At 35.1% G+C, this 20,011-nt stretch overlaps 1 protein-coding gene across 1 annotated transcript in view; it reads left to right on the top strand.

Moving 5' to 3' along the window:
• CCDC39 (coiled-coil domain containing 39) overlaps nucleotides 1-20,011 on the top strand; it is a 49,776-nt gene that overhangs the window by 4,769 nt on the left and 24,996 nt on the right. The window contains exons 2-11 of the mRNA XM_034999517.1: nucleotides 2,384-2,503; nucleotides 4,117-4,263; nucleotides 5,713-5,871; nucleotides 6,624-6,716; nucleotides 6,813-6,941; nucleotides 10,139-10,330; nucleotides 13,153-13,256; nucleotides 14,012-14,144; nucleotides 17,386-17,580; nucleotides 18,524-18,688. Coding sequence (XP_034855408.1) covers nucleotides 2,384-2,503; nucleotides 4,117-4,263; nucleotides 5,713-5,871; nucleotides 6,624-6,716; nucleotides 6,813-6,941; nucleotides 10,139-10,330; nucleotides 13,153-13,256; nucleotides 14,012-14,144; nucleotides 17,386-17,580; nucleotides 18,524-18,688 — 1,437 coding nt within the window. The remainder of the gene's footprint in view (nucleotides 1-2,383; nucleotides 2,504-4,116; nucleotides 4,264-5,712; nucleotides 5,872-6,623; nucleotides 6,717-6,812; nucleotides 6,942-10,138; nucleotides 10,331-13,152; nucleotides 13,257-14,011; nucleotides 14,145-17,385; nucleotides 17,581-18,523; nucleotides 18,689-20,011) is intronic.

Below are 20,011 nucleotides of genomic sequence, written 5' to 3'. Positions count from 1 at the left end.
TTTTCAGGTGGATGGTGATAGTGGTTGCACAACACATGAATGTACTTAATGCCACTCTTAATATATACTGAAAAACGGTTAAAATGATAAAAAGTAGGTTATGAATATTTACCACAATTAAAGAAATGAGTGGTAGGAATTTTATAGGCCATACTCTTAATCATAACCAATAGCATTTGTAATAAATAATTTTAAAAATTATCCTCCATTGTTATGGACTAATATCTCCCTCCCCCATTCATATATTGAAGCCCTAATCTCCAATTGATGGAATTTGGTAATGGGGCCTTTGGGAGGTAATTAGGCTTAGATGAGGTCATGAGAATGTGGCTCCCATGATGCGATTAGTATCTTTATATGAAGCGGAAGAGAGACCAGAACTCTCTCTCTCTCCACCATTTGAGTATGCAGCTAGAAGGCACTGTCTGTAAGTCAGGAAGAGAGATTTCACAAGAACCAAATTGGCTAGCACCTCAGTCCTGGACTTCCCAGCCCCCAGAACTATGAGAAATAAATTTCTGATCTTTAAGCCACACAGTCTATGACATTTTGTTACGGCAGCCTGAGCTGACTAAGACATCCGTCTTAAATACTTAGGCCAATTTCTCAGATATATATTCCTGGATAGCGCTTCTATCATAGAGAAATTGAAAGGGAAAGTCAGCTTTTAGAAAACAATAAAAAGAGAGTGCTTCACACCTATATTCATTGGAAATAGCAAAAATCTTACTTAGAGAAAACTTACAGGCTTAAATGCCTTCATTTTTAAATCAATGCCTTAGTTGGCTTGGGTTGCTGTAACAAAATACCATAGACTGAGTGACTTAAAAACGAGACATTCATTTTTCAAGGTTCTGAAAGGCTAGAAGTTGAGATCAGGGTGGAAGCGTGGTTGGGTTCTAGTGAGAGCCCTGTTCCTGGCTTGCACATGGCTGCCTTCTCACTTTGTTCTCACATGGCAGAGAGAAAGAAAGCTCTGGTCTCTCGTTTTTATAAGGACACTAATTCCATCATGAGGGTCCTACCTTCAGGTCCTAATTTAAACCTATTTACCTCCCAAAGGCCCACCCCCACATACCATCACATGTGGGTAAGGGCCTCAACATATGAATTTGAGGGTGACACAAACATTTAGTCCATTGTAATCCATGTGACAAAAAGTAAGGAAATTAAGAACTGCTCTTAATAAATTTAAAAAAGAACAACAGGGGCACCTGGGTGGCTCAGTTGCTTAAACAACTGCCTTCGGGTCAGGTCATGATCCTGGAGTTCCGGGATCGAGTCCCACATCGGGCTCCCTGCTGGGCGGGGAATCTTCTTCTCCCTCTGACCCTCCCCCCTCTCATGCTCTCTCTCTTTCTCTCTCAAATAAATAAATAAATAATCTTAAATAAAAAAGAACAACAAAGTAAATAAAAGAGGGAATTAAAAGTAAAACTGGGGGTGCCTGGGTGGCTCAGTTGTTAAGTGTCTGCCTTCGGCTCGGGTCATGATCCCAGGGTCCTGGGATCGAGCCCCACATCCAGCTCCATGCTCAGCAGGAAGCCTGCTTCTCCCTCTCCCACTCCCCCTGCTTGTGTTCCCTCTCTCCCTGTGTCTCTCTCTCTGTCAGATAAATAAATAAAATCTTAAAAAAAAAAGTAAAACTGAAATGAAATAAAAAGCAAAAAATACATATTTAATGTTACTTAGTATGTTTAATAAAATATAGGATATAACATACAGTACATTAGTATTTATTTTCTTTCTTCCTTATTTAAAAATTCAAATATTGTGGATTTTGTTGTATACCTCCTGGGTTGTAGCCCCAACTTTGGGAACCACAGATCAAGACTATAAAAAAGGATATTTTTTTGTTTTGTTGAGTTTTTGTTATTGCTTTGAGGGGTGATATATTCTAATTGTCCTGAGAATCTATCTTGTAATTTCCTAAAGTTTTTTTTTTTGTTTGTTTGTTATGCATTTGCATTGTTTTGTTTCTACTCAGGGTTCTAATTCAATTATTAACAATAAGGGTCTAAGCACATGAGAGTTGTTCTGTTCTGTCCAGCTTGCCCTAAATCTGTTGGTTTTGCATAGGAGTTCGGGGAGGAGCTATTATACCTGTATATATATAAGTATATCCCACTACTTATCAAATTTATGGTTCATGTTCTGTGTTTTTGTTATATCTGTTATTATGCTCTGGTTTGCTCTAGAGATCTTGTGGTTTAATTATGGAATAAAATAATCATTTTTTTCCCTTAAAGTACTGCTGTATGAAAATTGCATCTTAGCAGTGGTCCCTGAGAGATTTCTGAGAAATCTGAGAGATTTCTATTGTCTTAATGTAGTGCTAATTTTCCTACAGTAATCTCTAAATTACCGCACGTATTATTTACAGTTGTCAAAGCTGCAGGAGGAAAGGTCAAGCTTGCAAGATCAGCTACGTGACTATGAAGATCGAATTAATGCTATGACTGCTCACTTCAAAAATGTTAAGCAAGAATTTTCATTTACACAGGTACAATTATGCCAACATAATGTTGATTATGCCATGTGTAGTCATGGAACATTTCACATTGCATTTACATCTGTGATTTTATTTTAGAGATACAACAGGAAACTTTAGCATAGCTAAACTATTGTGAACATAACCTTGAACTTGAAAGTAGGTAGGAAAAAAAGGCTTTGAGGAACTCACTGCTGCCACTGAGTTCAGGAATAACTAATTCATTTGAAAGAAGAAATCATTCATACAGTCTAATGTAATATTAGGCATCAGATTATATGAGAAGGGTTTAGTGATCAAACAATGATTTTAAGCCAGAATAGACCTAGTGTAACTCATGATAGAATTTCCACCTCCTTTTCACTTTTTCAGTGCAATCCACTGGGCCTTTTTGAGTGGAAGCACATCCTTCACACACTTCAGTAGCCCTTAGGGCACCATGGTATTTTAGGATCCTGAGATGATAGAAAAGTTAAATTATATTTAGGGTATTATTTAAGATAACCAGGGAAAGTATAATCCATTTTAGAATATAACTATAAATAATAAACTTAAAACTTAGAGTGATTAGTTAAGTAAGCTTCTGTTTTATGGGCAGTCTGTTCATGTGTAGAATATCATTCCCTGATGATGCCCAGCAAATCAGCTCAGGAAATCAGCACTGGAGAGTTTACTAACTTCCATTTCAAACTATTTTTTTTTTAAATGCCTCTACCTTTCTTTGAAAGATACGTAATTCTTAAAAGTGAACAAAGCATGCTTTTAATGCCAATTTATAATTAATACAGATAAATAGCCATTTTATTGTGTATAAATCTTATTAGGAAGCTACAAATTTAATGAACTTTTAAAAGCAATACTTGAAATTTTAGAATCCTGATATGATTAACTAATAAACTGTTTGGAACATCTTTTCTTAAAGTTACTAAATCACTGAGTTGGGGATTTGAAAATCAGAGACTCTCTGTAGGTATATTTCATTATAGTTAAACCTTAATTAAATCAGATAATAGACACAAAAGACAATAAACTTCCTATACACTCTAATAATTAAAAATAATACTGATGGTGATAACTTTGAAGCACTACAAACTCAACAGTCAACAAATACTATTTTATTAAGTAAAACTTAACACAAAGGCATGATGGTTTGTTAATATATTCTGGGAAATATTTATAACCATCAGTGTTTACATTGTCATTTATAAATTATCTCTTAATTAGAATATATAATCAGTTCATAGAAACATCCCATTTCCCAAGTATTTTTAAATAAACTTTATTTCTTATTTTTTAGGTAAGTAATGAGTTATATCTTTTTTAAGTCTTACCATTATTAACTTTGGTTTTCTTCAATTTCCCTAGACTAACATAATATCTGAAAATTGCTGACAACAGTATTTTCTCCTAGGTCATTCCATGAACTGACTTTCTTACAACTAGGACACAGCACAAAGTACACTGAATCATAAAGTCTAACATGGTTTAGGTTTCAGGGAAGTGGAATTAATAGTACTTAATCTCAGTATTTTGTGGGAACTTTTTTGGGGGGCTAATGGATTATTATAAATATTTTATAATATTAAAAATTAAAACGTTTTTCTATCTCGTAAATTATTCTGTAGTCTCTTTGTAAAGCCAGGGAGCATGAGATTGAAAGTGAAGAGCATTTTAGGATCATTGCTGAAAGAGAACTGGGACGAGTGAAGGATGAAATCCAACGACTGGAAAATGAAATGGCTTCAATACAGGAAAAGAAAAGTGATAAGGAAGTATGTATTGAAATGTTACTTAAAATTTTGTGCTATTGTTCTTTCTTCCCTCACCAAACAAACAGTGATTTTTTTTCTGTATGAGAAAGACATTCATTAGTTTCCTGACATTTACTTACATTGTTTTTTGGACAATGAAAGGCATGTAGAGTTGTCATTTGAATGCAACGATAGAATGTTATATTTATTTTCCCACTATTCATTGAGCCACCATGTGCAGAGTACCACACTGGCTGTCTATTATGTGATACTAGTCATAATTTATTCAGAAGTATCATATGATACTAGGCTAATTTATTCATATATTTTTAAAGGGCCACATTAAAAAACTTACTTTTAATACTGAGTTTCATTTTTCATTCAAAATTTTTACCTTTCATATTAATTTAGCCTGTAACTCTAATATTAAACTACTATAACCTCTTTTTCTCTTTTCCTTTGTTTTTAGTTGCTTGATTTGGGAGCTCATTCCAAATTCAATTCTTCTCTTTATATGTGCATATACATATAGAAACGCACATGTATATGCATATGTGTACATACACATTTTATTATATTAATTTATGTTTATTTGCATATTGATCTGCTTTCTTTTATGACTCTAGATTTGTTAAATGAATACATTTACAGAAAAATGTTTTTATTAGTTTCAGAGGTAGAATTTAGTCATTTATCAGTTGCATATTACATCCATGGCTCATTATATCAAGTGCCCTCCTTAATGCCCATCACCCAATTATCCCTTCCCCCTACCCACCTCTGCTCCAGCAACCCTCAGTTTGTTTCCTAGAGTTTAGTGTCTCTTATGGTTTGCCTTCCTCTCAATTTCCATCTTATTTTATTTTTCCTTCCCTTCCCCTATGTTCATCCGTTTTGTTTCTTAAATTCCACGTATGAGTGAAATCATATGGTATTTGTCTTTCTCTGACTGACTTATTCACTTACAGAAATATTTTTATCTTCTTAACAACTATATTTATTTCAATTAAAACTACTTTCAAAATTTCTGTAGAAGAAGCCTCTTAGAGGCAAGAATCTGATTGGAAATGGAGCTGATGGGGCCTTGACTTGGGCTTGAGTTAGCTTATCAAGCACATTATTTTTACTAAGATTGTATATCCACATGGGATGGATTTGGTGGAGTGACTAACATTAGAGATTGCTCTGGGGGGACTTTCCCTAAAGCCTTTTTAAACCATCTTTGACTCAACTGTTATTCTCAACCTTGTATAATCATTTCCCCTCTATTACAACTGAAGAATTAAATACAAGTATGGTTGTTATATAATGAAATATGGTGCATTATATATATCTGGAAGTTGGGAAAGGGACAGGATTTCTTCTTTCCTTTTTAATATGTTCTGTAGTATGTAATACTACGTTTTATTTTAGTTTGTGTAGTAAATAATATTCTGTAATCTCTCCCTGCCCCCTTTCTTTGGAAATTAGAATAACATATTTAAAACTACTCAAAAATTGGATGGTTTGAAATGTCAAATGAACTGGGACCAGCAAGCATTGGAAGCCTGGTTAGAAGAATCAGCTCATAAAGATAGTGATGCCCTCACTCTTCAGAAGTATGCACAACAAGATGATAATAAAATTAGGGTGAGAAATTATAAATTGTAATCTTAGGTTTTCTCTGAATCTGTAGTATGTGAACCCTTTTTTTGAATTAGATTTATAATTTAAAAGCTGTAGTTCTTAAACTTTTTTTACGTCAGAGACTCCTTTGACAGTCTAATAAAGCCAAGGATCCTCTCTTTAGAAAAGTGACTATACTCAAATACTCATAAAATTTTGCTGAAACCCTCTGACCATTTAGGGATCCACAGACTCCAGGTTAAGAATCCTGATTGAGAAAAGTTTTCAAAAAACATTTCAGAGAAGAAAATTTTATATTAGAATTACGTATAAGTAATTTAACAACTTCTGTCTAAATAATAGTTTGAATGTAATATACAGTGTTTGCTGATTTGAGACTATAGTGCTATTATTTAATATATTATAACCATTACTTAAAATCTACTTGTAATAAATGTATTAATACATTAGTATTATGAAACATGCTATTTTCTAATAGATTTAATACCATATGCATTATTTTAAATAATTTTAAATGGCAAATTATTGTTTATTTTTTTTTCTAACTTTAAAAAGTATTAAAAGTCTTTTTAGAAACAATTGAGTTTTCATTGCAGCCCTTTGGGGTTAAAGGATAATGTATGTATTGTTTTGTAATTGTTTTAGATAGCAAATAGGTGTGTATCTATAATATAATAGTACTTAATGTGAGATATATTAATAGCTTTTAAGTTAAATGATAATTTTGAATATTTTTACATACAACTACATCATAGGCACTGACCCTGCAATTAGAAAGACTGACTTTGGAATGTAATCAGAGAAGAAAGGTACTTGACAACGAACTTACGGAGACTCTAAGTGCACAGGTTAGTTTAGTGAAGATTTTTATTTCTTAATTGTCGAAGGGATGTATGCAAATGCACTTAAATTCACAAAAATGTTATTTGCTCTCTATCTGACAGTTAGAATTGGATAAAGCCGCACAAGATTTTCGTAAGATTCATAATGAAAGACAAGAACTCATTAAACAGTGGGAGAACACAATAGAGCAGATGCAGAAGAGAGATCGAGACATTGATAATGGTGCCTTGGTAAAGTAGTTGTTTGGTCCTTGCAATGTTCAACTGTGTTATTCTCTTTTGTATTTAACTCATTCATTTCAAACGTAACTCACATTGTTATTTGAACATCACTTTTGTAGTAGGGTTCAGTAGTTTTGGTAAATGTTTTTCAAAGCTGACTCTTTCCATTTAGATATGTGATTTTATGAGGATTATTTACTTATGGTATTATAATGCTGAAGACTAGATCCTGCCACTCTGAAATGTGGAACAAGAGAAAGTCAATAGATAATGTTAGTGCAGTAAAACCAATGCTCTGACTTACACATGGTTGCCCAAGGTGCTTTGGACTTAATATTTATGTGCTATTTGAAGTAATCACTGGTGTAGGGAAATGAGTGTCATGGTTGGCCAAGAAACAAAAAGGGAGAGTCAGGAAAGAAACCTAGACTGTGATAAAGTTTCACTTTTGAAACTGAGGCACCCATAATAGGGTAGAAGCTTGGAAGGGAAGGAGTACCACACCAATTAAACATGGACCTAGTGTTATCTTTGCTACTTTCAGAGGTAATTTAGGAGACGTTTTTTAGAAAGTCATTGAAGGGCAAAATGGTGGTGAGTAAAAATGGGAAGATTAGGGAGAGTTGGGAAGGAGAAGGAATTGAGGATATGTTAACTTCCATTCTGTGTCTACTCCGTGGAAAGGCAAGCAGCTTAGGTCTTTGGGAGTTTGGAATTCTCATATCTGTATGAGATTTACTTGCTATATGTGACTTATATGTAAATTATTCTTTTATTTTAAATTTCTATAAGTAACCAACATTTTATCAACAAAATGGCCTATGACTTCCTTGGAGGGACAAGGGAGAACCAGTCTTAACTATGAGTTCCTCTTAATTCTTAATGCTGATCTTGGTTTCAGACATCAAGTCCTGACTCTTCCTCTGTGTAGATCAAATGTGACAGATCCAAGATTGCAGATCCACAATTGCATTCTTATACAACCCCATAGCTAAATTGACTCAGCCTGCTGATTTGGCAGAATATACAACTTGTAGCTCTCTGGTCATATTCACTATGGCTCCTCATGGACATCTCCTGGTTGTCTTTATTGTAAGGGAATAGGGTGGGTGCTAAGAAGTGGCTTCATATGTAGTGGTATGCTTCTGAGTGTTTAACAACTGGCTTCCCATTTGTAGCATTTCTGATTTCTGTGGGGAAACTACTTCCATACCAACGTGACTCCATTCAACACAGAGTTGAGAAGAGATGTGTCAGTCAGTGCTGGTGAGCCAGTGAGATCCAGTTTACACCACCAGAGGATTTGATCTTTTGTTCCTTTTCCTCCAAAACATTTCCTGCCTTCTTAGTGTCTTCTTGGCAGGAGTCTGAGCATATGAACGTGAAATTGGCTTCTTGAGAGAAACTTTTACATTATATAGAAAAGGAAAAATATTTTTCTATTATGCTTTTATTCCAGTATAGAAATTCTGGGATACTCCAGTATAGAAAATTACTGTACTTATCAGCATCACCTACAAAAAACTTAACTGTGAGTAGATGAGAAGGTTGAAGTAGGTATTAAAGTATCTGTTTAAGTCATAGAAAATCAATATAAGGCAGGAAGTTCTAGAATGATCATTTGACATACATAAACTTAGGATGTTTTGACCTGTCTTTGGTTGAATGAACACAGTGTATATATAGAATGCTACATTATAGAGTGTTAACTGTTACAGACAACATATGGGATTAAATAAATTTACAGTGCCTTTTTAAATGTAATGCATTTCAGGGGTGCTTGGGTGGCTCAGTCGGTTAAGCGTCTGCCTTCGGTTCAGGTCATGATCTCAGGGTCCTGGGATCGAGCCCCGAGAGTCGGGCTCCCTGCTCAGTGGGGAGCCTGCTTCTCCCTTTCCCTCTGCCCTCTGCCCTACCCCGCTCCCCCACTGCCCTACCCCACTCCCCACTTCTCCTTCTCCCTCTGCCCTATCCCACTCCCCTGCTCATGTTCTCTCTCTCTCAAATAAAATCTTTAAAAAAATGTAGTACATTTCAAATATATATCCATTTAATATGCTAATATGTACAGTATTACATACAGATTTCTAAAACTTACTCATTTCAGAACATACACCCTCCCCCAACCCAATTTTCTGGGATTGTTTGGTGGGACCCCATTTTGGAATTACATCTTAGGGTAAAATTATCTTTTTCCTCCAATTCCTCTAACATGTTGCTATCAACATCACTTATAAAAACCACATATGAGCTTTTTATTCCTCAGCTCTAAAATCTTCTTTGTTCCACATTGCTTAAAAATTGAACCTCTAACATGGCAGTTAAAAAAATTGATTTTTTTCACAATTGGGCCCTAACCTCTACCTTTCCAGCCTCATTCCTTTCATTTGTACCCACCCCTTCTTAATATATCCCCATTCCATCCCTTCCCTCCCTATGATTTAACCACATTAGAGTATTTATGCATCTCCATTTATCTTTTAGGCGTAACTTAAGAGAAGCCTCTTAAGTAATGCCTTTTAGTAATTCCTCTTGGGTAGACTTCATCTCTTTTTCCCATGGTGCTTTGTCCACATCTCAGTTACTACCTTGTATATTCTATTTATTTTTATTCTCCAAGATCAGAAAAAGGCCTGAGTGAAAGCATTCCTATTGAAACCAGTAACTAAAATATTATTCTCAAAAGATGAAAAAAAACTGGCCCTATGAAATATTTGGAAAAAAATAATTGAAATCCAACTTTCTATGTAAAAATATTCAACAATGTTATATTTTTTAGATACCACCTTTTGTTTATAAAAGCTTGACATTTTTCTCATCTCTTTAGCAAAGTACCAGATGAAAGAAAACAAGATCTTCAAAAAAAATGAGCTTATAGATACTGATGTGTAACATATTAATACTTTGTTTTTATTCATATAAAAATAGACTCTCTCTCTTTTTTTTTTTGAAGTAGGCTCCACACCCAGTGTGGAGCACAGTGCAGGGCTTGAACTCACGACCTTGAGATCAAGACCTGAGCTGAGATCAAGAGTTGGATGCTTAACTGACTGAGCCACCCAGGTGCCCCCAAAATAGACTTTTTTAAAGAAAATATTGTCTTAGGAAGTTTTGTAAAAATACGGAATATAGAAAAATAAAAACTAAATTCCTTTTTGTTTTGTTCTTTGCATTAAACATATATTTACCATATTTTTAAACCTTAGGCATTAGCAAGGATAAAGCAGGAAATAAGAGAAAAAGAAAATTTGGTTAAAGAAAAGATCAAGTTTTTGGAAAGTGAGATTGGGAATAACACAGAGTATGAGAAAAAAATTTCTGTTGCTGATCGTAAACTTTTAAAATGTAGAACAGAGTATCAACGTCATGAAACTAACAGAAATCAGCTGAAAGATGAGGTATGTCAACTAAAAAGAGTGGCTTGTGTGTTTATGACAAATTATTAAAAAATAAGCATAAAAGCTCTGTTTTGATTAAGGAATTAATTGCCTTCTAGTTCTTTTTTCTTATGTCCCTTCATGTTGTGGAACTTTTAGGGTACTGCAATTGAGCCCTGCTTGGTGAAAGCAACGGGGGTGGGGGGTAGGTGCCAGGCATACCACAGGTGGTGTGAAGGTCTCCCCCTGAAGTCGTGGAGCACACAACTTGCCCAACGGATATGGAGTTTTGTAAGTGACTGAGGCAAAAGGCTCCTGAAGGTCTAGACTGAAATCATGATTATAACTGGCCCATGGGCAGACGTGAAGATGAATATCGACATTAGTGATTACCTGAAGTGTCTTTTCAGTGCTGCATGTGTATGGTGGTTTTGACTCAAATTCTAGGTGGAGTTATTTGCTTAAGTTCAGTTTCTCCCCTTGTGAAGGGATAATATTTCAGTCCAGTAGTGAGACAGTGTAGTGGTAAAATACCTTGAAACAGAGAACAAAACTTCTGCTTTGTTCTTTTCTTCTTTTGCAGGCACACATGGCCAACTAGATTGTTCCATAGGGAGTGTTAGTGATCCCTTTAGTTAGCAATAAAGGGATCTTTTTGAAATTTGTGCCTTGAGGGCCACATTATCTGAAGTTACTACTGTTTAGGCAGGAAATTGGAATATTGTAGAGCATTTCATTCTACAAGTTGTTATACTTTTTATTTCTGATAAAGAAGGAAAGATTTTTTTCTGTCCAAAAAGAATAATTACTTATGGTCCTAAAAAAATAAAATAAGCAAATTTCTTGCCTAAATTAAATGTCACTGATAACAGTTCATTCTTAAAAATTTTTAAGTTTAAACCAATTGCATTAAAGAATGCAGGGATTCATTCATTCATTCATAATTTGCTTATTGAGATATAATTCACATATAATAATTTGCCCTTTTAAAGTATACAATTCAGTGTTTTTTAATATTTCATAGAATGTGCAACCATCACCACTATCTAATTTTTTAGACTATTTTTGTCTTTCAAAAAGAAACCCCTTGCCCATTAGCAATCACTTTGCTTCCTTCCTCCTACTCAGCCCTGGCAACTGCTAATCTACTTTCTGTCTCTGTGGATTTGCCTATTTTGGATATTTCATATAAATGAAATAATATACTATGGAGCACTTCATGTCTGGATTCTTTTACTTACAGAATGTTTTCAAGGTTCATCCATGTTGTAGTATGCATCAGTACTTCATTCATTTCTTTCCTCCAAATTTTAAATTTGAGGTAAAATAGGGGCACCTGGATAGCTCAGTCAGTTAAACATCTGCCTTCAGTTCAGATCATGATCCCAGGGTCCTGGGATCGAGCCCCGAATCGGGCTCCTTGCTCAGCGGGGAATCTGCTTCTTCCTCTGCCCCTCCCCCTGCTCATGTTCTCTCTCTTTCACTCTCTCTCAAATAAATAAATATACTATTTTTAAAAATTGAGATAAAGTACACATAATGTACACTTTACCATCTTAATCATTTTCAAGCATACAGTTCAGTGGTATTAAATATGTTCCTAATGTTATGCAACCATCACCACCATCCATCTCCATAACTCTTTTCTTCTTGTAAAACTGAAACTGCATACTAATTAAACAATAACTCCCCATTCCACCCCTCCTCCCAGCTCCTAGCAACTACCATTCTACTTTCTGTCTCTGAGACTAAGTACTTCATATGCATGAAATCAGTATTTATTGTTTTGTGACTGGGTTATTTCATTTATTTCACTTAGCATAATGTCCTCAAGGTTTATCTGTGTTGTAGCAGATGTCAAATTTTTGTTACTTTTTAGGGCTGAATACTATTCCATTGTATGTATATATCACGTTTTGCTTCTCCATTTATCTGTCAGCGGACACTTGGGTTGCTGTTATGTTTTAACTATTGTGAATAATGCTGCTATGAACATGGGTGTACAGTTATCTCAGAATTGCTGGATGGTACTTATGGTAATTATGTTTTTAATTTTTTGAGGGACCACCATACTGTTTTCTGTAGTGGCTGTACCATTTTATATTCCCACCGATGGTGCACAAAAGTTCTAGTTTCTCCACATTCTCGCCAACGCTTGTTCTTTCCTTTTTTTCTTTTTTCTTTTTTTGGTAGTAGCCATCCTTATGGAAGGGTGTGAGGTGGTATTTCATTGTAGTTTTGATTTGCATTTCCATAATGATTGATGCTGTTGAGCATTTTTTATTAGTGTATCTTCTTTGGAGAAATGTCTATTCAAGTCCTTTCCTCATTTTGGATCAGTTTGGGTTTTTTTGTTGTTGTTGGTGGTGGTGGTGAGTTTTAGAAATTATCTATATATTCTAGATAATCTCTTATCAGGTGTATGATTTGCAAGTATTTTCTCCATTTTATGGAGTGCCTTTTAACTGTGTTGATATTGTCTTTTGATGCACAGAAGTTTTAAATTTTGATGAAGTCCAATTTGTCTTTTTTTCTTTTGTTGCCTGTCATATCCAAGAAATTATTGCCAAATCCAATACTGTGAAGCTTTTGCTCTAAGTACCTTTCATGCATCTATGTAGGACTCTGTAATTTGCCAGTATCATGAAATAAGTCATTTAAAATGTAATATCAGATCAAAAAGAAAAACTGGTTATATGGATTACAGCAACATGGCCACTGTATTTATGGATGTGATGTAGGTTAAAAACTAACATGTTCAGAATAGAACTTCTCAAAAATGAAATTAATTTATATAAGATGTAGAGTAAGTATGTAATTTTTGTCTGTTAACTAATGAATAGCTGGATTCTTTAAAAGCCACTGTGAATAGAAGTTCCAGTGATTTAGAAGCTATGAGGAAAAATATTTCCAAAATAAAGAAGGACATTCATGAAGAAGCAGCAAGGTAAGAAAAAAGATATTTAAATATGTTTATAGTTTTTGACTACTTATGTTTTTTTAAAGATTTTATTTATTTATTTATTTGAGAGAGGGAGAGAGAACAAGTAGAGGGAAGAGCAGAGGGAGAGGGACAAGATGCAGGGCTCGATCTCATGACCCTCAGATCACACCCTGAGCTAAAATCAAGAGTTGAATGCTTAACTGACTGAGCTACCCAAGCTCCCTAGTTTTTGACCACTAGAAAAATTATTAAATATTTAAGCTTTTGTTAAATAATTGTAAACTGATGGCTACTGAATTATTAAACTTGACAAAAAGTTTTTCCTGGGTTTTTCTTTGTAAGGGCTTAGGAACAATATTTTTATGACTTATTAAATATACATTCAATAAATATATAAGGTTTCCAGAAAGGTAATAAAAAGGTTTAGGTTTATGGCAAAAGAAACCTTCAGGTTATGGGCGCCTGGGTGGCTCAGTCGTTAAGCGTCTGCCTTCGGCTCAGGTCATGATCCCAGGGTCCTGGGATCGAGTCCCACATCGGGCTTCCCGCTCTGCGGGAAGCCTGCTTATCCCTCTCCCACTCCCCCTGCTTGTGTTCCTGCTCCCGCTATGTCTCTCTCTGTTAAATAAATAAAATCTAAAAAAAAAAAAAAAAAAAAGAAACCTTCAGGTTATATGAAGAAATCTTAGGATAAGCTATTCTATGTTTGTATTACTTTTTAGACATGTTTTCTATTTTTCCCCATAAATTCTCTCTAGGTTACAGAAAATTAAAAATCATAATCAGATTGTAAAAAAAAAATTAAAGCAGATAACTGAGAAAACAATGTCTGTAGAAGAAAAAGCTACCAATTTGGAAGATATGCTAAGGGAGGAGGAAAAAAGTGTAAAGGTAAAGTTTAGTTTTAGTTCTTAAACAGTCACAGATGTTCATCATCATTAGCCATCAGGGAAATCCAAATCAAAACCACACTGAGATACCACCTTACACCGGTTAGAATGGCCAAAATGGACAGGGAAAGAAACAACAAATGTTGGAGAGGTTGTGGAGAAAGGGGAACCCTCTTACACTGTTGGTGGGAATGCAAGTTGGTACAGCCACTTTGGAAAACAGTGTGGAGGTTCCTCAAAAATTTAAAAATAGAGCTACCCTATGACCCAGCAATTGCACTCCTGGGTATTTACCCCAAAGACACAGATGTAGTGAAAAGAAGGGCCATATGCACCCCAATGTTCACAGCAGCAATGTCTGCAATAGCCAAACTGTGGAAAGAGCCAAGATGCCCTTCAACAGATGAATGGATAAAGAAGATGTGGTCCATATATACAATGGAATATTACTCAGCCATCAGAAAAGATGAATACCCAACTTTTACATCACACGGATGGGACTGGAGGAGATTATGCTAAGCAAAATAAGTTAAGCAGAGAAAGTCAATTATCATATGGTTTCACTTATTTGTGGAACATAAGGAATAACATGTAGGACATTAGGAGAAGGAAGGGAAAAATGGGAGGGGGGAATTGGAGGGAGAGATGAACCATGAGAGACTATGGACCTGAGAAACAAACAGTGTTCTAGAGGGGCGGGGGGAGGGGGGATTGGTTAGCTTGGTGATGGGTATTAAGGAGGGCACGTACTGCATGGAGCACTGGGTGTTATATGAAAACAATGGATCGTGGATCACTACATCGAAAACTAATGATGTATTGTATGGTGACTAACATAATAAAATTAAAAACTACAAAAAAACAAAAACAAACAAAAAAAACAGTCACAGAGAATCTAGCAATAGTGAATTAGACTCTTGTAATTAGGGAGTAGGAGGTCTTTTAAGAGGCTCTGCTTTCTGGTGTGACCACATTTGTAATCAGAATTTTGAGTTGTTGGACCCCCTTTTTGTATGTGGCTTCCGAAGATGTTTCTGGCCTTCTCTCTTAAAGCTTCTACTTCTCCTTTTGCTTCACTTTTGGCATTTGCCTTGGCTGTCTTCTTTCAAAGGTAGCCCTCCACTTGAGATGTCGTGCCTTCCCAATGCCTGGTGTGTCTCTGCTTGTCATTCATATATATGCTCTTATATTGCAGACATACCTTGAAAAATGCCCATGTTTTAAAATTGATTTCTACCCTTACAGTTGGTTATCATTTGTTTTTTTGTTTGTGATCCAATGCCCCCCAGTGGTCTACATTCCTTCCCTGTATTTCTTTATCATTTATTATCTCTGACAGTCTGGCACCACTTATAAGTAAATGGACTCTTAAGTGTTCTACTTTACTAACTCTACTGGGATGTCTTTGGCATCTTGGTAGCATTTAGGCCAATTTTGAGAAACTGGGAAAGGCTGGTTCACCATTTCCTCTTTGAAAACTTCCAAGTGACTTCTGTGACCTGACCCTATTGGCACTACTTCTGGCTTCTGCTCTTTCTGAGGGGCAGCTGAAGATCATGGCAAAATCCCTCATTTGCTAAATGTCAAGTATGGTTTCACTTATATTTGGATAAAATCAAGCTTTTTCAGTGTGCTGTTGAATGTTCAAAATCTCTGAATAATGAAGTCATGCGGCAGTCTTGACTTGAGTGGCATAGGAGTCTAAATCACATTATTTAAAAAAAAATGGTTTTTTTCCTCCTAAGAGCTTGATTTTCTGTAGCACTGAGATAGGACAATATTAGAACTTATTAGAAATCTGCAAAGACTGAAATCCATATGAAATAGACCTTTTGATGATGACATTAAAAACTGGTGACATTTTTTTAAGAAATTAGCTTAATTAGAAAAAATGGGATTGGCAGCATGTGTGCTACTTGTGCTGTCTCAGAGGTTTATTCATAATCTTGGTTTTTGTAGCTGTTAGTTTTTCTTTGTTTGGAAGAATCCTAATCCTGTATGTTTTGGTGATGGATTATGTTATTCACCACCAAGCACTGACTTTAAAACTGCCAGGCAATCTTTGAGAAGGTCTTAAAACTAATGAAAATTGTCTATTATATAAAAAAGGCATTTTAAAGATTATATTTCTCAATATGTCAAAATTTAAATGTGCTAATCATAGATTTTGTTTTCATATTGAGGTTCATTGGTTGCCAAAAGGAAATATGCTTCTCTGGGCATAAGAGCACGAGGGAAATTATTTCGACAATTAAAATGATAACTTTCAACAGATCTTGCTTGGCATGGGAGATCTATTTGAAGCCTAGAACACTTGTTATGGAGCCTTAAGGTCAAGACAGATCTGCCTCTTGAGAAATGAGCAGTAGGAATGGGGGACTGGTTTCTGTTTCCTAGAAGGCTGCACATGTAGGGGGGCCAACTAGAGAAAAGGTGTGAATGAAGGTGCCAGTAGTGTGTTGGGGCCAGCCCTTACCAGCTCATGAGAGTTGATAGTTAAATTTTCTGGAATTTTGCAAGTCAGCTGCTAAACATGGCTGCTATTGAAAATTAAATTATGTAGACTTACAATTAAATACATAATATTTAAAACAAAGTAATAAACACTCATCACTTCTAAATTAGATTTTACTATTATCTATTTATGCTCTTAAGGGTACTTAAGATTACTTACATTTATTATATCTGTATAGTGGAAATGCTATGTAATGGTCTGCTACTGCATATCTCTTTCCAAATCTGCATTTAGCAGAATCATGTTAGTAGCTTGAAATTGGCCATGATGGGAATATTTATAAAATGAAAATCAGCTTCTTCCCCCTAACCTCCCATCCATTGGAAAGCTGGTGGTTAAACACTTACCTGCTCACCACTGGAGAGTGCCCAAAAGAAGGTGGGAGATTGAGCTATGTGATTTCTTTCCTATAACACCCTCAAGACTACAGCAAATTCTGTGAACTTAAAAGTTGTGCGTCTCTGCTATATATAAGGAAACCAGTGGAATAGCCAAGTTCTAAGGTGTAGAATGACACGGTGTAGAATTAAGATGACAGATCAAGTTACTGGAATAGAGTAGATTATAAGATGTTGGAGATTTGTTGAAATTGTGGGAAGGGCATTCTTATATTCTCAAGGGCTGAAATGTTGGGGGGTTAATTTATGACCCCCCAGATTTAACGTTTATATAATAAAACATTTCAAGGTATTATAATTTCATTGATCACTATTATTCTTATCCTCAGGAAGTGGAAGTTCAATTGAACATAGTGAAAGATGTGCTATTTAAGAAAGTTCAGGAATTACAGACTGAGACAATGAAAGAAAAAGCTGTTGTATCAGAAATTGAAGGAACTCGTTCCTCTCTAAAGCACCTCAACCATCAGTTACATAAACTGGATTTTGAAACCTTGAAGCAGCAAGAAATTATGTACAGTCAGGTAGATGTTAATCTTACAAATGTCTTCCATATTGATTTGTTATAGTTGTGACAGTCCAGATACCACAGCGTCCTGAAAAAACAAAGATTTTTAAAGCACTCTTGGAGGGACAGACAGATACTGAAATAGGATATCATGTTTGGTCAGCAGTGGGGTAAGGGAGCCTTAAAACCTGTTTTTTTTTTCTTGATCTGAAATAAACAGGTCAGAGGATAGACAACTCCAGGGAGGGACAATCCTGCTTTAAATGAACCTGGGGCAATTGGGCCTGGAGTAAAACAATCCAAGGAGTGGGCTCTCTGAAACCTGGAAAAACCGTATGTTGAGTCTTAGACACGCAAACACAGGCTTCCTTACCCCAACCCCTGACTAATAGTTTAAAAGCACTTTAGACATTTTTCCTTCTTTGTTCCATTTATATATTCTGTCTCATGTTAATTCTTTAGTATCATCCCTCTCTGCATCTTAATTTCCTCATCTAATGTCGTAGTTTCTCAAAATTGCAGATGTTAAAGTATTTTAAAAATAATTCATTGGAAGTTCATCATATTTGAGCCATTCATGGCTAACAATTTGTGACTTTTTTGTATCCCTTAGAAAATGTGCCCTCAAAAATCCATGTCCATGTAAATCCAGTGGATTTACTGAGGTTCCATCCTAGTAGTATGGTAAATACCCTCCTAGCTGATTTCTTATATTTTCAGAAGATTACTTACTTTTATGTCACGATCCTGTACCTTGATTGTCGAAGAATAGTTTGCTGTTTTTCTACTTAGAGTTAAAAAGGATTTTGTACTATAAATTACTGAAGAATTAAAATGACTTTAGTAAATGATGACACTTAAGACTAAACTTTAAGAAAGTGTTTATTGTGTTTTTACATTTATGGAAATGGTTTTAACTGTTTGTTTCTCCTTACTATCTGTTTTTAAAAATGTAACAGGATTTTTACATTCAACAAGTGGAACGCCGAATGTCTCGGTTAAAAGGAGAAATTAATTCAGAAGAAAAACAAGCCCTTGAAACAAAAATTGTTGAACTTAAAAAGACATTGGAAGAGAAAAAATCTACATGTGGCCTTTTGGAAACACAGATCAAGAAGCTTCATGTAACTTAGCCAAAATACTTTTGATGCTTCAAATATCCTAGTCATTAGCCATTCTGTTTTAAGTCAACTTGGTCCTAAGACTTTACTTTGGATAGGATGATTGCCAAGCTACCTGCATATATAACAAATGTATGAACTGACGTTCATGTTTCTATACCGACTATGAGAATATAACATTACCATTGATTGTGCATTTACTATATGATAAGTATATTTACATGCCTTTAGTATTTTATCTCATTTAATCTTTATCAGTGTCTTGTGAGGGAGATATTATTACTTGTGTCACAGATTAAGTAAATTGTCCATGGTTACACAGCTAGTACATGGAGAGCTAGGATTTGATCCCTGGACCATACGACTTCAAAATACTCTTAAATAGTACATGATTTAAAACGTTGATAAATTACATTTTTCTATTATGTTTTTGCCAGAATAACTTGATTGCCCTTTATCTTTGAAATGACCTTTATGGGTCATCTGTTGTTGTTATTCATATATTTACTTGGTTATAATATTTTGAATGACTATTTTGTTAATAAGATGAAAATGTTCATCTTCCAGTATTTCTATGTTTATGGTCATATAAAACCTATGTTAGGGGAACCTATAAAATATAAATCCTGTGTTAAAGTTTAACTGGAGAGTAAGAATGAAGGCGATCATAGACCTGAATGGGATGAGAACCCCAAAGGATGTCATTTATAGTTTGAAAGGCTTGTGATGAGTGTCCTCTAGTGGTTATAAGAAGAATTGCCTTGAATTCCTTTAGGATGACAAAGGTGAAAGGGAGCTCTTTTTAAAATTAATTAAAAAAAATTTACAATGACAACATTTTGGTTTGGAGTGGCTTGTAGCCTGATGAAATTTTTAAAAACTGTTTCTTTAGATTTGTGGAAAAGAACACATGTTTTGGAATCAGAAACAACTGGTTTTTAGTATCAAGGTTATATCAGTACTGCTACTTTTTTTTTTTTTATTAACATATAATGTATTATTTGTTTCAGGAGTACAGGTCTGTGATTCATCAGTCTTATACAATTCACAGCGCTCACCATAGCATATACCCTCCCCAGTGTCCATCACCAGCCACCCCATCCCTCCCAGCCCCCCTCCACTCCAGCAACCCTCAGTTTGTTTCCTATGATTAAGAGTCTCTTATGGTTTGTTTCCCTCTCTGGTTTTGTCTTGTTTCATTTTTCCCTCCATTGCCCTATGATCCTCTGTCTTATTTCTCAAATTCCATGTATCAGTGAGGTCATATGATAATTGTCTTTCTCTGATTGACTTATTTCGCTTAGCATAATACCTTCTAGTTCCATC

The sequence above is a fragment of the Mirounga leonina genome, unplaced genomic scaffold, assembly GCF_011800145.1.
Source record: "Mirounga leonina isolate KUSES-001 unplaced genomic scaffold, KU_Mleo_1.0 Mir_115, whole genome shotgun sequence".
NCBI classification, from domain to species: Eukaryota; Metazoa; Chordata; class Mammalia; order Carnivora; family Phocidae; genus Mirounga; species Mirounga leonina.
This window is presented reverse-complemented; position numbering and strand designations above follow the sequence as displayed.